Genomic DNA, 15,426 nt, shown 5'->3' with positions numbered 1-15,426 from the left:
ATTGTATTGTGCATGTTTATCACTGGTATAAGTTATCTAGTGTGCTATGTATAAAAAATTACATAAAAGTTTATGTTATTGTTGAGTTATATTTACCAAGCTTATATGCGCTGAGAAGTTACTGGAAAGTGAACACCTGTAAAGAAAAGAAGAACGGAGTCGGGTGGTAACAATTGTACAGTTGTAAGCTTTGGGTCTATCTCATATCTACTCACTGATAGTACATACACACTAATCGCATAAGTACAAGTGTAATACCCATATAGTGGAGTCAGGTTTCCCAGACAACCTTTAATTATCTGGGTGGAGGCACACATATTGCAGATAACAATATAATCTAGATCCTATAAATAATCATAGGGTTACATGTATACAGGAGCCAGTCATCAGTTTCTATGTAAAAATTACTTAGGGGTCTATTTACTAAGCAGTGTTAGTAGACAGAGTGAAAAGTGATAAGAAAGTGATAAGGTGCCAGCCAATCAGCTCCCAACTGCCATCTCACAGGCTGTATTTTAAAAATGACAGTTGGGAGCAGATTGGCTGGCACCTTTTTTTATTTTTTTCTCTCCTTCCGCTCGCAAAGCTGTGGGTGACCACAGGAGCCCATCGCATTAATCGTGACCATCTGCCTAGCGATGAGACCCTGTAGTAGGGTCTCGGCTGTCGCAAGGCTGAGTGGACTTCCTGCTCTAATAGAGCAGGAAGTCCACTACTGACATCAGTTGTGATGTCAGTAGGTCCTCTTTCCTAAGGGAACGCCTGCATTTGGCCAACCACCCCCACTACCCACATACAAAATGGGGCGAGCTGTCTTGTAGCAAGCCCGGTAGTGACTGAACTTCAGTCATTTGGCGGGGCTCGTGCATGCGCATGCCGGACGCTGCGCATGCGCAGATCACAAACATCGAGCTGCTTGCAAGCGCTGTGCGCTCGCGAACGGCTCTGAATCAGATGAAGGGTGCAAAGTAATTCTCTCACATATGCTGCCACTCCACTTCCTTTCTGGTCTGGGAGATGTGGCCTGGTTTCATAAGCCACTCGTCACCAATTGTGGTGTCTGTGTTCATTCATACAGACATACATGGAGATCAGGAGCTGTGGTCAGCATGCTTTTAACACCTTTATTGAACTGAGGACATACATAAAGCAACAATGTTTTGCAGCAGCTGTAAAGTAATACAGTAAAATAACACAGTGGTGAGACATGGTACTGCAGGCATTAAACCACATGTGAATTATGGATGGCCATCAGTGGGGTGTCCATCAATGGTTACCATCGATGGAACCATCAGTGATTACCATCATTGGCACAAAAACAATCTATGGTGTACCATCAATGGTTTGCACCCCCTCGATGGTCATCTCTGCTACTGGTATGTCGGCTGCGGGCCAATCAAAAATGTGGGTGGGGCTATGCTCACCATCCATCGGGAGCAGGGCTATGCTCCATCCTGTCTGTAAAAAAAACAAAAAACATTGGCTCCAAAATATTCATCAATGGCAGAGAACCATTTGTTCTCTGTCATTGATGGGTAAACTAGTTAACATCAGCCATCAACCATCAATGTTTTGAAAAACATCGATGGCCATCCCTTTTGTGAATCTGGCATATCCAGATTCCAAATATATAACAGCCAGGATGGGTTAAGTGTTGGGCCTCCAGGGACATTAGGTTAACATGATAGAATGTTGACCTAATGTCCCTCGTGGCCCACATGTCATCCATGTATGTAGACAAGATAAATGTCAACATGGTTAGCATGTTGACATTTTGACCATGTTGACATTCTCTTGTTGGCCTTACAGATGTTGACATGAGAAATGTAATCCTAACATACCACCCATGCATATACTGTATATATATATATATATATATATATATTGTACATACAAGAATGGGCAGGGTACTAATAGATTTTAGATCTAATCAGCGGCATATGTATATTATGCAAAATTATAACCCTCTGCTGTGGCATAACAGAAGGCATGCATTATATAACACCAGGAGTGTGGCGCCTGCGCCATTTTCCCAGAGGTTTGTGCTTGCACAGTAGACTGGCACAGTGCCAGTGTATACCATATGCATGCACTGGTACAAGGGGGGCACTCAGAGACTGCACACAGGCCACATCCCCTCATTACATGCCATTGAGTCTAATATAAACATTAGGAGTTTGTTCTTGTTCATTACAATAGCCAGAGATTTATTACACTAATTAAATTAGTCCACAAATAGCTGCATATTGAATGTGGTCAGGTCTTCATAGAGTCCCTATAAAATAGGGGTGATTCAATTGTTTATCCGGCAGCGATTTTTTTTTTTGAGGCACCAGACGGAGCAATTCAATTGTTACTCTGTCTGAGCACGATAGACGTTGGCGTCGGCATTTCTGCTCAGAAGAGTGCGAGCAAAAATGTGAGAGAAACCCGTGGTTAGGGCACCCTGACCGTAGTGCGACAGTAAAAAAGCTAAACCCAGTCTAATAGAGCGTGAAGAGGGCGATAATTAATGAGCACCCAGAACAATTGAATTGCATAACTGAGAGCTCCTTAATTATTGCCACCCACGCAACAATTGAATCGCCCCCCCAATGAGTGTTGTAGTAAAGGCCACCATCACCCACACTATGATACAATACATGCAAACTCCCATCCAGCACAAGCTAGAGTACGGTTTAATACTACTGTAAGCTGTTGATTTATTAAATATCAGTTTTTCAAAGCTGCCAATCATTGCTTTTTGACGGATGGATTTAAAGCTACAACAGAAATAAAGGTAAATCAGGCTGAATCATCAGTGGCATTGACAAACCGTGGGTTAGTAAATCTACCCCTAAGTATAAATAGGATCTGAATTTTTTAGTAATAAAATGGGCAGACCATGTGGGTGTTTTTAAATGTTTGCCCCAGGAACTGCGGGGAAATACTTAGAATTTTGTTACCAATATTAACATCCAATCCCACACACTTTAATTATTCTGTACATGTGATCTGTATTCAAATGTTATTACTTCTTCAGGGGACACAAATAATCCCACTGCTGACATCAGTACTGCATTGCAAGGATCACTTTAAAAAACCAAAAGAGTTTTACCCAGAACATTTTCTGGATGCCGATGGAAATTTTGTGAAGAATGAAGCATTCATGCCTTTCTCAGCTGGTGAGTTAGACATTATATTCTCTCTAAGATCCTAAAGTATGCTATCCAGAAAAAAATAGTGGGAGAACACTGTACAAGAGATATTGTCTGAGCTGAGACTACTTCATAACCAAGTTGTCTCCTTTGTCTCAAGGACGTGGACCACTCAAGAGGTGGGAACTCCCACATTCTATTTGCGAGAAACAGGAACATATGTATATAATAAAATTGACGACCGATAAAAATGATGTCATTATGTAATGGCAGTTTGCCTGAACTGTGGGCCTGATTCAGAGCCGGACGCTCTGACAAGAGCGCTCGCTCTGAATCAGGGCCGTCCTAGCTGAAAATGGAGCGGCCTCCTGGCCGCTCGCATAGCTGTGGGTGACCACCCACAGCTTATGTGAGCGGCCAAAAAGATGGTCGCGATGGTCAAGACCATCGCGACCATCGGGCTTGCGACAAGACCCTTGTGGTAGGGTCTCGTCTGCCGCAAGAGCCTGGAGTGCTTTTGGCTATATCAGAGCCAAAAACACTCCCACTGACATTACTAGTGATGTCAGTGGGGCCGGACCCAGACGGTAGGCGTTCCCATGGGAACGCCTCCGTTTGGGCAACCACGCCCCCGGCACGCCCACCAAAGGGGGCGTGCTGTCACTCACCATCAACAGCACGCCCCCTTTGGTGCGAGACCCATAGCGATGGCTTGGCCGTCGTTATTGGGGTCTCGCGCATGCGCACGATGGAGCTCCCTCTGTCGTGCGCATGTGCACTTGGGCACCATCGACCCGCTTGACCATCGCGACCATCTTCCTGGCCGCTCGCTATATCTGTGGGTGGTTACCCACAGCTATGTGAATGACCAGGAGGCCGTTCTAAAAAAAAGAGAAGGACGGCCCTGATTCAGAGCGAGCACTCTGTCAGAGCGTCTGGCTCTGCTTCAGGGCCTCTGTATTTACAGTGGAGCGCTGCAAATTTTGTGTGTTTTGACTATAAAAATGATTAGATTAATACAAAAAAATATATTTTTTAAGTTTGAAATATCTTCTTTGTATTATTTTAATCATTTAGTAAAAACTAAAGTCTGCGGGGTCTGAGCATTTGCCAACTTCTAAGAAAATTAATGAATAATCTTCCAAGTCTGCTTTTTGAAGATCTAAATGTTCCCAAGTTTAATTCGGACTCTATGCCCAAAGCCTTCAGATGATCATCCCCAAGAAACGTAGGGGGAGATGTATTATAGCACCACTTATTGTGCTGCTATACCTCTTGGAGGCAAAGTGATTTGTTAACATCTCAGCTGTGGAGAGTGGTAGAGCAAAATCCCCCTCCAGCGATTGCTGCAAGTCCCACAGTGCATCAGCCTAATACTGATACACCGGGTCTTACCTCCGGGGCTGGCCCACTGCACATGCCACATACAGTAAGTGCGCATATTGAGTTTTTGTAACATCTGCATTTCTCATTTCCGGGTAAATCGTTAGATGTTTGCAGATACTGTAGTTAGAGTTTTAGGCCTCGGTTTCTTCTTGACATTTTCCTTGTCTCATTCCTTGGCTTACTTCTGTGAATCTCATTTTGACCCCAGCTAGTGCCCACCCCTCTATATCATCCTTTGGGCTTTGGCATGCTACCAGGCCTGGCAAGCCGGCTACAATGTAAAGAACCAACTCAGAGAGCCGCGATAAGTCGCAGCTTTGAAGTCAACTCTTAGAAAATATACCCTCTGATATTTTTGTAATAACTTTTTTCTAATATTACTTACACCGGCACATCTCAATGTATATACAGGTCCAACATCTCTACTGTGATGTCACATTATGCACAAGTTTTGAGAGGAAGAGAATATTGCATAGAGAATTGATCAGGCAGATAATCACATACTGTGCTGTGCTGAATTGTGTATGCTATAGTAATATTATATGCTCTGACACATGTTCCTTTGTTCTAGGTAAGAGAAGTTGTGCCGGTGAGAACTTGGCCAAAATGGAGCTCTTCATGTTCTTCACGAAGATGCTGCAAAAATTCACTTTTCGGGCTCTTCCCGGGGCCACGCTGGACTTGACTCCTGCAATCGCTTTCACCTGTATGCCTATGAGCTATATGATTTGTGCTGAGCCTCGTACATAACATAAGATTGCTAAATGCCCTAGCTGAGTTTATGGAGACATAATAAATACCTTATATACAAACCGTTACTTAGTCACTTTCTATGTCTGGGCTGTCTGTGCTGTAAAATGGGATTATTACCCCCTATCAATCTCTGCTGATGCAATGGACCACAGTCCGTGTAACCCTGTGTTCATACAATCCAGCACCAATCACAGCGAGCAACAAGTGCACCACCTACCTTAAGGCTTGCTGGATTCACACATAAATGTGTGCAAATGAGTGGTACTAATGTGGCACAATCTCCTAGCCTTTATCCCAACCAAATTCCACCAACCAATTACTTTAAACCCAGATAAAAGCAGAGAGATATGTGCTGAAGCAAGATAACAACTATGTTTAACAATACTCAGGAACATACTGTAATGGTAAACAGTCTTGCAAATGCCAGCTCAAACAATACTGTATACAATATGGGGGGTGGCCAGCTGTGCTGGGGCCTGATGTTCCCACCTACCTGTCACAAAACGCTGCTCTGCATATGCAGGGCGAGGCGAACGCCGGGCGAGCGTTTGCTGAAACTCCTCCTAACTCCTGTCCACCATGCCGGGATTGATATGGATTGTCTCCTGCTTCTATTTCTTCCTGGTGTGAATGCTGCTCCGATGCCGGTGATAGCATTTCATGTGTTTCCGGTTGTGGTCAGTCTCCTATTGTTTCCAGTCGAGTTCCAGTTATCCTGTCAGCCTTATTTCTTGCCTGCCATTTGTACCATCGAGGTGGCATTGCCGATTGTGTCATCTAGGTGGCACGATGCGCATTCCAGCTCCCAGCAGCTTGTGTCATCCCGGCACTCGCAGTTCTGAGTGTGCAAACCAGCGTTCCATCGCTTGTGTCAACCCGACGACATAGGCCGCATCTTAGCGTCTAAAGTATGCAACCCAGTGTACTATCGCTTGTGTCAACATAGGCCGCACCTAGGTGTCCTTAGTACGTGATTCAGTGTACTATCGCTTGTGTCAACCTGCACCTCAGCATCCTGAGTAAGCAACCCAGCGTACCAATGCTTGTGTCAACCATGCGGCACAAGTCGCAAACCAGCATCTTAAGTACATCTCCACTGTACCATCACTATTGTCAACTTGGCATCACTAGGTATCCTCACTTCTACCAGCCAAGGCATACCAGCCTTCAAGGCTACTGCATGGCCCAAAGGCCACATCTTGCTCATGGCCCACCGGCCACTACCAGCCAAAGCATACCAGCCCTCAAGGCTGCTACACGGCTCAAAGGCCTCATCTTGCTCACGGCCTACCGGCCACTACTAGCCAAGGCATACCAGATCTCAAGGCTGATACACGGCCCAAAGGCCACATCTTGCTCACGGCCCACAGGCCACAACCAGCCAAGGCATATCAGCTCTCAAGGCTACTACATGGCCCATAGGCCGTATGTTGCTCATGGCCCACAGGCCACAACCAACCAAGGATTCCAGCCCTCAAGGCTGCTTCATGGCCCAAAGGCCACATCTTGCTCATGGCCCACTGGCCACAATCTGCCTTGGTCATCTGCTCCTTAGATGGAAACTCCATTACCCTTCATGACTAAACCACCATTGCCTAACACTACCTTCTCCTGACTTTGCACAAATAATCCCCCACAAGAGTCAAATAATACACTTTAACCGTAACTTAAAGGAACTGTCCTCATGGCCATTTATTGCACCATCCAAAGGCAGCAGACTGCTAGACCTTTAGTCTAGACAAGAAAAAACAAACAAAAAAAATCCTAAAAGGGACTGCCACTTTTGTGGATGAGATGCTTGGTTTGTTTGGGCCCCACAAAAAAACCATCTTGGTACAGTAGTATGGTTAAACTAAGCTACCAATGGGCTTAAGTCGCTAACAGTGTTGGAAATCATCCTCATAGTTGGAAGAGATCATTATCATTCTTAGCATCACCCTCATCACTGTTAATATCATCATCATCATCATCATCATCATCACACAATATTATGTCATCTCCACTGGAATCCACCATTACAGAAGTCTCTGTCTGTTGTATTTGGCAACAATGGTCTTCCTCATAGAATTTGAAGTTAATTTTGATGAACATCAGTTTTCTACAGTTTTTGAAGGTGGTTACCTACGCCAATCGCTGTCAAGGTCCCCGACTGTGCTGAGCACTTTTTCCAAGTACACACGGGAGAATTGGGAGCTTAAGTAAACTAAATACATACCTTTTTTTTGCATGTGGGTAAATACTGGCTGCCTTTGCATGTAGCCCACAAATTCAGGACAGCTTTATTTTTACACTGCAATTTAGATTTCAAATCTAATTGTTTCTCCACATTTTAAATCTGCCCCACTTGCGGTGCAAAATGGTTTTACCAATTTACAAAGCTACTTACCCTTTCTCACTCTATTCCCAAAACTGAAGTAGGCCCAAAGTTACTTGTATTATCAGGAATGACAAATCCTGAGGAGAGTCTTATTGGAGTAAGCCATATTGCTTTAACATCCCTGAGTTTTTTCAACAGATTGACATCTGTACTGTATGCCTCTTAGTGCAGCTAATAATACAGAGAGTAGCCTGCCGGTGAATGTATGTTAGATGCTGCTGAATGTGATACATTCACCCAGTGGATTGTCACAGTCTTGTAATCTTTAATTTGACCAGTACTGCTTGTATACATACTGTATCTGTAGGTAAGTGCATAGGTGGTGCAAAGACATTTTGTAGACAATGAATAACTTTTTGTTTGACCTCCTGGTATAGGTGCGGAATTGCTGTTCTGGTAAAAAGTTTGAAACTACTAGTCTTCTTGGTCCCTTTCTGGGATGAAGATTCACCCCCAGTAGCTTGCATTTGCTGGGATTTATCCATGATGCTGGGCAGTTTGTTATATATGACTTTCCAGATTTTGCTAAATAATTTGCATGAACTCCCTGCAAATGATGTAAAAGGGAGGAGGTATTGTACTGTACCTAGATGGTTTACATCCCTGCCTCTACTTTCTTTGGCATCACAAATGATACAGATGCCTTGACAAATGTTGTCAGGATTTGGGTAAAAATATGACTACACAGGAGAGGTGGCTTTTTTAGTCTTATGCCCAGGCATGTCCTTCTTATTACAGGCAAGAACTGCTGCCACTGGTGACTGACATACTTTGACATGAACAACATCATCCTCCTGAATGGTGGATTAATGTAGGTATTTAATATGTCCAACAAATTAATCACCAACTTCCTCATTAGCGCCAGATACACAATTATCCCCCTCATCCTGTTGCCCTTCCACAGTAGCATCCTTAATTTATATGTCATCATCATTATTTTTACTACTACTCATCCTCACATTTGCAGACAGTTCAGAAATGGCAGAAGGCTTCTATAGGATTACAGTGTCAGAAATGTCTGACACACACACAGCACTTGTAGATACCTTTAGGGGTAAATTTACTAAGATTCAAGTTCGGTCGAGATTGCAATCTCAGGTTACTTTAGGCATGTTTTTCTTATCGCAAATTTACTAAAGACAAACTCGAGTGAGTTTGGGAGAGATTTCTAATTTTCCACTGAAAATCACAGGTGAGATTGCAAACTTGATTAAGCTTCCCATCGGCCAAACTCTGAAATACTTTTCATGAAAAAGATACAACTCAGGAATTTACTAAGAAACAAGTTTACAATCTTGGGTGTAATATTTAGGAAATTCTGAGCTGCAAGTTTGCCATAAACATACACAGATCAGTGTATGTTTCTGCATGGTAACCTTCTCTAAAGTATTAATTGAAAAAAAAAAGATGTAGGGTCCCCCCCAAAAAAAAGCATAATCAGCCCCGGGCTGCTCAGCCAGTCCTGGTTCCTAAAAATATAGGGGTAAAAAATTGCGTTGGGGTCCCCCTATATTTAAAATCAGCACCAGGCTCAAATCCGGCTGTGGTGTAATGCCACAGCCAGGGGACCCTATCCCTGGGTCACCCTAGCCAAAGCATTTTCACCCCAAGCCAGTCAGCCCAAGCTGGGGATCTCAGTGGAGGTGGGGACCCCTCAATAAAAGGGTCCCTCCTTTCCCAACACCCCAGGCTTAGTCTGAAGCCAGGGGCTCTTCCCCAAACCCCTGGGCTGTGGGTACGGGGGTAATAGTATTTTATATAGTAATTAGCTATTGTTTTTTTTACCATGGAACTACAGCTGCCAGCATGCTTGCCCTTTGGCACTTCGGCCGGCACCAGTACCCCTGCTGTAAAAAAAACTGTTAAAAACCACAACACACACACACCGTAGAAAGTAAAACTTTATTACATACACTTACCTCACTTACACAAACTTACCTGCTGGCCGTCGCTCAGTCCCCCTCTCCAAGTAGAATTCCCTGGGAGTACCTGAAAAACAAAACAAAATTCACCTTCTTCTTGGCACTTCTCTCCGTAGCATCCCAGGTGTCTTGGCAAAAAAACATTACATTAGCGGTGTATGTGTGTGACCACATACACTGCTAACCAGCTCCTGACTGCTCTGTAAACACATGTGAACTGTCAGGAGCCGGCAGTCAATCAGCGGCCACTAACTGTAGAGTGGCCGCGGATTGGCTCCGGCACCTGACTGACTGACCAGCCCATGTGGGAACTGTCAGGACCTGCAGTCAATCAGCGGCTGCTCTACAGTTAGCAGCCTCTGATTGGCTGCCAGCTCCTGACAGTTCACATGTGTTTACTGAGCAGTCAGGAGCCGGTTAGTGGTGTATGTGGTCATACACATACACCGCTAATGTGTCTGCTCTGGGTGCCAGTTTGTTTTTTTGCCAAGACACAGAAATGCTATGGAGACCAGCTCCAGGAGGGAGGTGAGTATTGATTTTTTTTTCAGGTACTCCCAGTGGATTCTACTTGGAGAAGCGGACTGAGCAACGGCAAGCAGGTAATTATGTGTAAGTGAGGTAGGTGTATGTAATACAGTTTTACTTTCTACAGTGTGTGTAGGCATGCTGGCACCTGTAGTTCCACAGTAAAAAACAAGTTTATTATTATTTAAAATACTATTGCCCTCATACCCACAGCCCAGGGGTGTGGGGAAGATCTCTGGGCTTCAGACTAAGTCTTGGGTGTCATGAGAGGGGGGACCCCTTTATTGGGGGTGTTCCCACCTCCCCTGAGATCCCCAGCTTGTGCTAAATGGGGTGCAAATGCTTTTGTTGGGGTGACCCGGTGATAGGGTCCCCTGGCTGTGGCATTACACCCCAGTCGGATTTGAGTCTGGTGCTGTTTTTAAATATAGTGGGACTCCTACGCAATTTTCCACCCCTATATTTAAAACCAGGACTGGCTCAGCAGCCAGGTGCTGGCTCCTAAAATATGGGGGGACCCTATTTATTTTTTCCCCTGTATTTTTAGGAACAAGGACTTGTTGAGCAGCTTGGGATTGGTTATGCTTTTGGGGGGGGACCCTACGTCATTTTATTTTAAAAAATGTACCTATTTTTTCAGGTATAACACAAGAAGCCCTCACATATCTCACAGCAGTAGCAGGAACACCACTCACAAAGAAAGACCACTGTCTGTGCCTTTCCTTGCCACTATGTGTGGTGTATGGCATGTAGGCAATTTTATGTTTTTCGGCAGTAACTTCATAGTTATAAGAGATGTTTTCTTTAAGATTGTGAAATATATATTTAGATTTGAAGTGCTCTTTGTTAAACCTTCTTTCCCATTGACCACCTTTAGGAGATGATAAAGGCATACTATAGCTATTATCCAATTAGTCCTGATATATTTTTGTGTTAAAAAAATTGGAATAATTTTTATCATCGTATGCTATTTGTTCAGGCAAAAAAAAAAAGAAAAATTCGGCCAAAACACCAGGACAGGAGTAAAGCTACTGTAGTTTTAATTTAACTGCCAAAAATACCTAGTGAACATACAATGAGAAATGGAATTGAGGAACTGTTACCTTTACCATGCAGTTTTAATAAACAACTGGATGGTTTTTTTTAAACTGGTTAAAAAATACCTTTTTAAGACTTATTATTTTTTTGGGTTCAACTGATGGGGACATAACTATACATGTAAGTACAGTAATATATGCTGCCCCTCAGTAACACACACACTCTAGTAGACAGAATATGATTTAATTTGAATTATAAAATACTGCAGATTTTTTTCACAGCAGAAATTTTTTTGAGGTGCAGATGACCATGAGGCAACCACATCTGTAAGTACAGTAATATATGCTGCCTCTCAAAAACACACACTCTAGTAGGAAGAACACGATTTAAATTGAATTATAAAGCACTGCAGATTTTTTTTTATATACCAGATAAGCACTTATTATTGTTTGGGTTACAGCTGACGGAGACATGACCACTACTGATGGTGGGTTTGTAAAATGACAAACCAGCAGCAAACCCGCCCAAACAATAAACCTGCCTATGGAAGGCGAGTTTGGAAGAATCACAAGACAGATCAGTTCAGCCTATGCAGGTTTCTTAGGGTACAAGTAAAGAAAGAGTTAAAAATAAATTACATTGGGTCTCCCCTTTAAAGTTATAATTAGCTCAGGACCTTTCAGCCTGGTCTGACTATGGAAACTCAGGGGGGAAACCAGCTTTCCATTAACCAGTACCAGGCTGAACCAACTGGGGGTTACAGTATATACAATGTAAACCAGCAACAAACTGGTCAGGGTGGGGTTGAAAGTTGGGACCCCAAAAATAAATTCCTTGCACCCCTGGAGACAGTGGGTGTGGGGTTAATGGTTTAAAAATATATTTTATATTGTTCTTTATAGTGAGACCACAGATCCAGTCAGTCTGTCAGGCATGCCGGCACCTGTGGAACAACAAGTACCAGTATTGCCAGACATTAAAAGCCTGCTGTCATGTAGTCAAAACAACTGTGCATACTGCTTCTCAACGCTCCTTTGGGTGGAAATTTTTTAGGCCAGGAATCATATTTTAATCGTGATCAGCAAAATCTGTGAAATCCAAAATTTTGGATTTCACAGATCCTGCGATGCTGGGTTACAGGATCGCAACATCGCGGCAATCTGTCCCAAATGTATGGGGACCTTTAGTCTGTAAGGGATGCTAAAACAACTGATTCAAGACACAGTGTATGCAGCAGTGTACAGGGAATATACGTACATAGTAACAGTGTAACTGGGCTACACATTATTATTACCCTTTATTGATATGTTGCCACAACATGTTAAGTGCATGAGGACTAGAGATGTGCATTTTCAATTTTCCTGAAAAATGAACACACTCGAACTTAGGGGTTCTGAGTACAATGGAGTCCCAGATTGGTTCTGCAGCCAGTCCGGAACTTGGATTTAAAAACTGAACTCGGATCTTAGATTACATGTAAACAGGTTCAAATTACATGATTTAAGCTGTTTACCGTACAGTATATCGATTTTTTTTTTATAAATCAGTTTTTAAGGAAGCCAAAACTGAACCAAAACCGAATCCGAACCAAAACACTAGAAGGTGGTTTTGCCAAAACCAAAGCACGATGATGAATTAGAAACAAAACCAAACCACGCAGGTCTGTGCACATTTTTAATGAGGCCACATCTGTAATATAGTAAACAATGCCCTCAATAAATGTTAGGTTGCCATTTATCATGTTGACGTGCATCAGGTTCACCTGAGAATGTCATTATGGTCAAAATGTTGACATGCTTATGCTGAGTACACACTAGACGATATGTCATCTGATCCAGCCGGATCCAACGACATATCTGGCACATCGTCTGGTGTATACCCTCGATATAACTGACGACGAGCACTCCTGCACATGGTCAGCGACTTTGCCCGTCAGACCAGCTTGCAACTCTGACGGGCAACATCATTAGCAAGGGCCATGCTGCTGAATGCAGCATGGCCTCCACTGTTGCTGCTATCATCGGCAAGTGTATATGCACTTGCTGATGCCAGTATCCCGCCGGGTTCCATCACGCACTATGTCAGTACACACTAGAAATTGTCTAGTGTGTATCAGCCATTAGCATGTAGACAATGACCATGTCAACATTCATTATATCTACACAGATGATATTTTGACACAATAGAATGTCCCTGGTGGCCCAGCAGTCAATTAACTGGACCCAGTGGCTTCAGCGGCTCCAGTGTCTTTGTCCGACTCCCAACAGTCTTGTGACATGCAGTATCCAGTGCAGGCATGTGAGGAGTGGCATTCCTGTAAATATTCTTTCCCTATCCCTAAACTAACCCTCCTGGTGGTGCCTAACCCTAACCATAGTCATCCTCCTAATGTTGACATTTTGAGGTGCTACTGACCTAGGCCCCTCCAGCCGGCTTGGGTAAGTAGTATCTACTCTCCATCTGATTGTATTTTACTTTTGTTTATGCTTGTCGACATGGTTCAACAAGTCAACAGGTACCACGTCGTCGACATCCTCAGAGTGTCGGCATTTTCACAATGTATGATCTATATATATATATATATTTATATATATATATCAGAAAACTGAAGAAGACTTAAGACAACCATTGTCATCGTTTGACGTTTCATTCTGTTTGACTTTTATAAAGAACGCTTCAAATCGAACAGACTGAAATGTCAAACGATGACAATGGTTGTCTTAAGTCTTCTTCAAAAGGAGCTGTGAGTGCCCTGTGGGTGGGCTCAGGCACAGGGGAGTGACCTATCCCCACTGTCCATTAGGGACAATGTTAAAGGTGAGCATGCAAGGCACAAGCGCTTAATTTGATTGAGTAAAAACCACAGGGTGGACTTTCCCCCTGTGGAATTGGGTATTGGAGTGACATAAAAGAAGGCCTGCGAGCTTGTTTAGTGTGAATCTTTGTGGACATCAAGAAGGAGTGAACTGATGTAACATCTTTGTATGCTGTGATACCCCAAGGGGAAGAGTCTTTTTTTAAACTATTTGAGCAATTAACATCTTGCCTTAACAACGACTACAGCTGAATCCTTCGACAACAGGATTAGGCCAAACACTATTCCATTCTCCGGCTGGTCTAGATTGAGCCCAGTGTCTCCAAGCTTAAGCCTTCTGTCAGTTACTGTGCAGAGCATGGTCCATTGTGAGGAATCAGGGGGAATCAGCCGACACCAGTGGTGTGGATGCAGCTCATCGAGGCATACACAGCAGCAAGCAGCAAGCGGTTCCAGGGCCGGTGGTTGGACCTGGTAGTGGCAGCGAAGTTACATGCCCACAGCGCAGTGGAAAGGGTCTGTAAGATGTGGTTACTGATGGTATATAAGGGGATGTAAGTTCAATAGTGCTGTGACCAATGTATTATTTCCCACTGAGGAGATTATTTCTGTACAGTTATGTGTATCCCAACCAATTGTAAGATGTTACAGTCTCCTATAGCACAAAAAATAAATTTTCTGTTGTGAAGATTCCTTACTGTAAAACAAAAATTACAGTGTCCCAATTAATGTGCATTTAATATTATATTTCCCGGTCAATGAAATATAGCAGGAAGGTAAAAAATGAAAGCGTCTTTATTCAAAATGTCCATAAAAGAGAAAAAAAAAAACATTTTTCTTTGTTCATAGCAATAAAATACTATTTAATCTGATGGAGTAATGGATGAAGCTCACCAGATCTTTAGGAATCCCAAAAATGTTGCAGACCTCCAATAGAATGATGTTAAAGGCAATAAACTACAGCCCAAACCCCAAAAGTATAAGTAGTAACCAGGTATTCTCTTATCTGGTGGTAACTGTGGCTTGACTGCTAGGGTTTTCCTTTACCGCGGCTCTCCCGCCAGTCCAATCTCCGACAATGTGGGTAATGACCAAACAATGGCCCTCATTTAGAGGCGGTCTCAAGAAGCGAGCGCTCTCTCTGAATGAGGGCGGCCGCTTCATGTTTCAAGTGCGGCCTCCTGGTCGCTAGCTAAGCTGTGGGTTAACACCCACAGCTTTAGCGACCGACCAGGTTGATGGTTGCGATGGTCAAGACCATCGCGACCATCGGGGCTTGCGACGAGACCCTAAGGTTGGTTCTCGGCAAACGCAAGCCCCAGGGAGCTTCCTGCTCTGATCGAGCAGGAAGCTCCCCACTGACATCACTGCTGATATCAGTGCGTCCGCCCACAAAACGGCAGGCATTCCATCAGGAACGCCTCCGTTTGTGTAGCCACTCCCCCGCCCCGCCTACAAAACGGGCCGAGC

The 15,426-nt window shown here is 43.6% G+C and overlaps 1 protein-coding gene across 2 annotated transcripts in view; it reads left to right on the top strand.

The window, feature by feature from the left end:
* The window catches only part of LOC148533765 (cytochrome P450 2C5-like), a 58,906-nt gene extending 53,633 nt beyond the window's left edge, over positions 1-5,273 (top strand). For both annotated transcript variants that reach the window (XM_088467343.1, XM_088467342.1), the window contains 2 exons: positions 3,023-3,164; positions 5,095-5,273. In XM_088467343.1, the coding sequence (XP_088323469.1) occupies positions 3,023-3,164; positions 5,095-5,273 (321 nt within the window). The remainder of the gene's footprint in view (positions 1-3,022; positions 3,165-5,094) is intronic.
* The last annotated feature ends 10,153 nt before the right edge of the window (positions 5,274-15,426 follow it).

Source organism: Taudactylus pleione, unplaced genomic scaffold (genome assembly GCF_031769625.1).
Source record: "Taudactylus pleione unplaced genomic scaffold, aTauple2 ptg000070l, whole genome shotgun sequence".
In the NCBI taxonomy this organism is placed as follows: Eukaryota; Metazoa; Chordata; class Amphibia; order Anura; family Myobatrachidae; genus Taudactylus; species Taudactylus pleione.
This window is presented reverse-complemented; position numbering and strand designations above follow the sequence as displayed.